This window comes from Camelina sativa, chromosome 15 (genome assembly GCF_030686135.1).
Source record: "Camelina sativa cultivar CO46 ecotype springtype chromosome 15, ASM3068613v1".
NCBI lineage: Eukaryota > Viridiplantae > Streptophyta > Magnoliopsida > Brassicales > Brassicaceae > Camelina > Camelina sativa.
In genome coordinates, this window is record NC_141894.1 from 22,605,070 (window position 1) to 22,610,265 (window position 5,196).

Consider the following 5,196-nt stretch of genomic DNA (forward strand, 5'->3'; position numbering starts at 1 on the left):
TCGATGCTGAGGTTGCATCGGTCGATGCAAATGTTGGGTCGATGCAACTGGGCTTTGGTCCGGCCCAGCAAAACTCGAATCTTCCATCCCATCAACCAACTAAACCTCTGATCCATTAACATCACGAGCTATGCATCGACCGATGCACCAGTTGTGTCGGTCGATGCAATTCACTTCTGTATATTCTTTTTACGATTTCTGCATCACTTAAACTCAAAACTAAAAATTAATATGTTAGTAAATCCTAAAAAATAAAAATAAAAATAAAAATAATTAATTCCTACCAGTGGGTTGCCTCCCACTCAGCGCTTGTTTTAAGTCATTAGCTTGACTTGGCAGCAGATTAGGCAGAAGGTGCATCATCCAAACGCACAATGTGTCTGTTTGGTATCACGGGTTCAGCCCAATAGTGTTTCACTCTCTTTCCATTGACAGTAAACTTCTCTCCCTTGGAGTTAAGCAGCACAATAGCTCCATAGGGGCGGACTTCTTGGATAGTGAAAGGTCCAAACCAGCGAGAACGAAGTTTGCATGGAAACAACTTCAAGTGAGAGTTGTACAGAAGTACCTGTTCATTAGGCTCAAAATTTCTGGAGATGATCTTCTTATCATGATAAGCCTTGGTTCTCTCCTTATATAGCTTAGAGTTCTCAAATGCATGATGTCTAAACTCATCCAACTCATTCAGCTGAACTAACCTTCTCTCTGAAGCTGTCTTGGCATCAAAATTCAGCAATTTAACAGCCCATGCTGCTTTATGCTCTAACTCCACTGGAAGATGACATGCTCTCCCATAAAGCAGATGAAAAGGAGTAGTGCCAAGTGGTGTCTTATATGCAGTCCGATATGCCCAAAATGCATCATCTAACTTGGCAGTCCAATCTTTTCTTGTAACACCCATTGTCTTCTCAAGGATTTCTTTGCTTTTGTGGTTAGAAACCTCAACTTGACCACTAGTCTGGAGTTGATATGGAGTAGCTACTCTATTTTGAACTCCATACTTCTTCAACAACTTATCAAACACTTTATTAATAAAGTGCTTACCTCTATCACTGATAACAATCCGAGGCACTCCAAACCGTGGAAAGATGATGGTCTTAAACAGCTTAAGAACCACAACAGAATCATTCTTGGGACTTGCAATAGCTTCTACCCACTTGGAGACATAGTCAACAACTACAAGGATATACTTGTTCTTGTAAGAAGAGGGGAATGGTCCCATAAAATCAATGCCCCAACAATCAAAAACTTCAACCTCAAGGATGAAACTTTGTGGCATCTCATGTCTCTTACTAATCTGCCCTCTTCTTTGACAAGCATCACATCGAGAGACAAACTCATGAGCGTCTTTGAACATTGTTGGCTACCAGAACCCTGCTTGAAGAACTTTGGACACTGTCTTGAAGGTTGCAAAATGTCCAACATAGTCAGATCCATGGCAATGAAATAGCACATCAGGAACTTTAGTCTCAGCTAGACATCTCCTGTAAATTCCATATGAACAATGCTTATACAAGTATGGCTCGTCCCAATAGTATATTCTAAGCTCTTTCAAGAATTCCTTCTTAGCATACCCTGTAAACTTGTCTGGTTCCACCTCTGTAGCAAGGTAATTCACGATATCAACATACCACGGTTGATCAGAAGTAGTTACAGCAGCTATGTCGTCATCAAACTCGTAACCCGACGATTCCTGAACCAAGCGTCGATCGATGCTTAATGATGTATCGGTTGATGCAATCGCCAAGTTCTGTTCGTATCGAGATGCAGCATTGATCGATGCACCAGATGTATTGATCGATGCATTGCCACGACTATGAAAAATTTCCCGAGACTGCAGCAATGTATTGGAACCTCATCTTCTATCTTAATCCTGGATAAATGATCAGCTACTCCATTCTTAATCCCTTTCTTGTCCTTAAAATCAATGTCAAATTCTTGAAGAAGAAGAATCCATTTTCATAACCTTGGCTTGACATCCTTTTTCTACATCAAGTATTTGAGTGCAGCATGATCTGTATGAACTATTACCTTTGATCCAACCAAGTAAGAACAAAACTTCTCAAAAGCAAACACTACTGCTAGCAGCTCCTTCTCTGTTGTTGCATAATTCCTTTAAGCATCATCAAGTGTTCTACTAGCATAGTAAATAACATAAAGTTTTTTAACCTTCCTCTGTCCTAACACTGCTCCCACTGCAAAATCACTGGCATCACACATTACGTCAAAAGGAAAATCCCAATCTGGTGGTTGAACAATTGGAGCACTCACTAACTCTTGCTTAATCTGTTCAAAAGCTAAACGACATTCATCAGTAAACTCAAACTTGACATCCTTGCATAATAGAGCGGATAATGGTCTAGCTATCTTACTGAAATCCTTGATGAATCGTCTGTAGAACCCGTCATGTCCAAGAAAACTCCTTACCAACTTCACACTATCTGGTGGTTGAAGACCTGTCATCACTTCTATCTTTGCGCGCTCAACTTCAATACCAGCTTCTGAAACCCTGTGACCAAGCACTATACCATCTCTAACCATAAAATGGCACTTCTCCCAATTAAGAACTAAGTGCTTCTCTTCACATCTAGCTAGCACTTTGCAGAGATTATCCAAACAACTCTTGAATGAAGACCCATATACTGAAAAATCATCCATGAAAACCTCCATGTAATCTTCAATCATGTCTGTGAAGATGGACATCATACATCTCTGAAATGTCGCAGGAGCATTACAGAGACCAAAAGGCATTCTGTGATATGCAAAAGTACCATATGGACAAGTGAAAAAGGCATACCTTAACCCTACAGGAAGTGGCTTGAGATCAAGCTTTGGAGCTTTCTCAAGGCTCCAATCTGATAGTTTCTCAGCTTGTGAAGAAGTACCAACCAATTCCTCTTGTGCAACCAACTTCTTCACTTGCTCATTAGCATCTAGTAGTTTGACATACCCAGCAACAATGTCATCTAAATGCTCAGCTTCTTCAGTAGAAGCAACCAATGCTCTCTCAAGAGGATCCTCAGGATGCAGCTCCTTGAAAATCTCTTCAGCAAGATTAGATAATGTATCCACATAAAAAGTTTGACCATCTATTGTTGGCCCCTTAACCAGCTTATCCATGTCAAAACGCATCTGCAAGTCTCCAACATTAAGGCCAATCTGTCCTTTCTTGACATCAATAATAGCTCCAGCAGTGGCTAAGAATGATCTTCCTAAGATTAGAGGATCCTTAGGCTCTTCTTCATATTTCAAGACCAAAAAATCAGTTGGTATCAAACAATTACCAATCTTAATTGGAACATCTTCAAGAATACCATCATGAATGCGAACTGATCGGTCAACAAGTATAAGAGTAATCTTGGTGGGTGATGTTCATATATTTTACCCTGTTTTCCCTTAGTATATTCACATCTTTTGCATCTTTTGCTATCCATTTTGACAATTATTGCATAGCTTTAGGACTGTTCATGCATTAGAGTATAGTTGCATAGCACTTGCATCTTTTCTTGCATAAATAGGTGATTTTGGAGCTTAAGGAGCATGTAAGCAATGCTGAGGAGAAGTGAAGCAAACAAGAGGAGAAAGCAAGGGAGTTAAGGCTGAAGAACCAAGGTCCGGAGTCCCACTCGACCACACACTCGACCGTGTGCAGAGAGGGATTCGACCGAGTGGAAGGAACAGAAGAAAACCCAACTCGACCGGTCACTCGACCGAGCACCGGGTCGAGTTGGCCAAGTCGCCTAGCTATTTTGTCTTTTAGAATTTTTAGGGCTTCCACTCCCTTTCCTATATAAAGGCCTTGTACCCTACAGCCACGAAGAGTCCAGCTTTTAGATATTCTCAAACCTAGTATTTACCCTTTTGGGAATTTTTACTTTTTGCACTTTTATTTTCCTAGATCTTGTACCTTCTTTTGAAGGAGAAAAATAAGAGATTCTTCATATTTGTTGGTTTGATAACTTTCATAATATTGAGAATTCGAGTTTGATTCCTTCTTCAATATTGTAGATCTTTGCTTTATCTTTCTAATGATGCAAGTTTCGTTATTTTCTGGGTTTATGACTTTGTTGTTCATCATGTGTGATTGTGAGTAGTTTCCTTAGCTCTTAGGGATGGTTTAGGCTGGCTGGATGTTGTGGTTATTTGATTTGGTCAAGCTTGATTGTTGTAAATCTCTTCTAGGCTAGATATTCTTAATGCTGATCCTATAACTGAGAGGGTAGGGTTTGATCTCAAGCCTCTTAGCATCACACCAATGTCTAAGGAGCATAGATAAGGCTAGATCTAGAGTTTATCATTAGGCTTGCTAAGAGATTAGAAGTCTTGTTTGATATTTGACATATTGCTTAATGCTTGCTTGTATAGGTTCTTTGCTTTCTGAGAACAAGTCTAGAAATATATGAGCTTGATTGTTTTTGCCATGAGAGTGGATTAACATGTTCTTAGAAATCATTGTCTAGAGATTAGCTCATATTGATTGAGGTTTGTTGATCAAGTTAGATAACCACAATCTAAAGTCCAGCCCATGAATCCATCCCTAAGACCTTCCTTGTTTATTGATTTCTTAGCTTAAATCCTGTTGTTTGATCGTTGTTTGATTCGCTTTCGTATTGCTCTGTTTTGTTTGCATTGCTCTGTTTTACGCTTTTGTCCAGCTCGACCCTGCACTCGATCTACACTCGATCGAGTGCTTGCTCGAGTTCATTCCCAGAACTTTCGTTTATGATTCACGTTTGTCCTGTCTCATTTCTTGTCTCATTTTAGTTGCATTTCGGTAGCATTCACTTAGTATCCTGTTCATTACTTGCCTTGCATCAGCCTATTACTTGCATTACAATAGTTTCCATTTCTGTTCTAGATTCATCATAGCTTTGATTTGTGTGTTCTATTTGCATTTAGTACCCTGTTCTAGTTGCTTTTACTTTCTGCATTTTACATTCATTATTATGTTGTTAGTGACAAACATCCTACATATTTGGCTTGACTTCATATCCTGATTTCTTGCATACACTCATTTAGGATTGACACCTCTTATACTACAACTGCATAAGGGGAATTGAAACACCCTGCACTTCACTTGTTCATCATCACATCATCATTCCATTCATCATCCATTCCACAACCATAAAAGAATGTGTTTCAGTGGGTTGGAAATCTGTCATCCCAAGGCTGAGTGCTACTGATCTAGGAATTAAG

The 5,196-nt window shown here is 39.5% G+C and overlaps 2 protein-coding genes across 2 annotated transcripts; both read right to left on the reverse strand.

The window, feature by feature from the left end:
- Positions 1 to 343: 343 nt before the first annotated feature.
- On the reverse strand, positions 344 to 1,357 carry LOC104748637 (uncharacterized). Its single transcript, XM_087487238.1, has one exon. It carries the CDS (start codon positions 1,355 to 1,357, stop codon positions 344 to 346), a length of 1,014 nt encoding a protein of 337 aa, XP_087343364.1.
- A 6-nt stretch (positions 1,358 to 1,363) lies between these two features.
- On the reverse strand, positions 1,364 to 4,847 carry LOC147926920 (uncharacterized). The gene is made up of 3 exons (XM_087487239.1): positions 4,827 to 4,847; positions 2,170 to 3,288; positions 1,364 to 1,834 (listed from the first exon to the last, which is right to left on the reverse strand). The coding sequence occupies exons 1-3, from the start codon at positions 4,845 to 4,847 to the stop codon at positions 1,364 to 1,366; spliced, it is 1,611 nt and encodes a 536-aa protein (XP_087343365.1).
- Between the last annotated feature and the right edge of the window lie 349 nt (positions 4,848 to 5,196).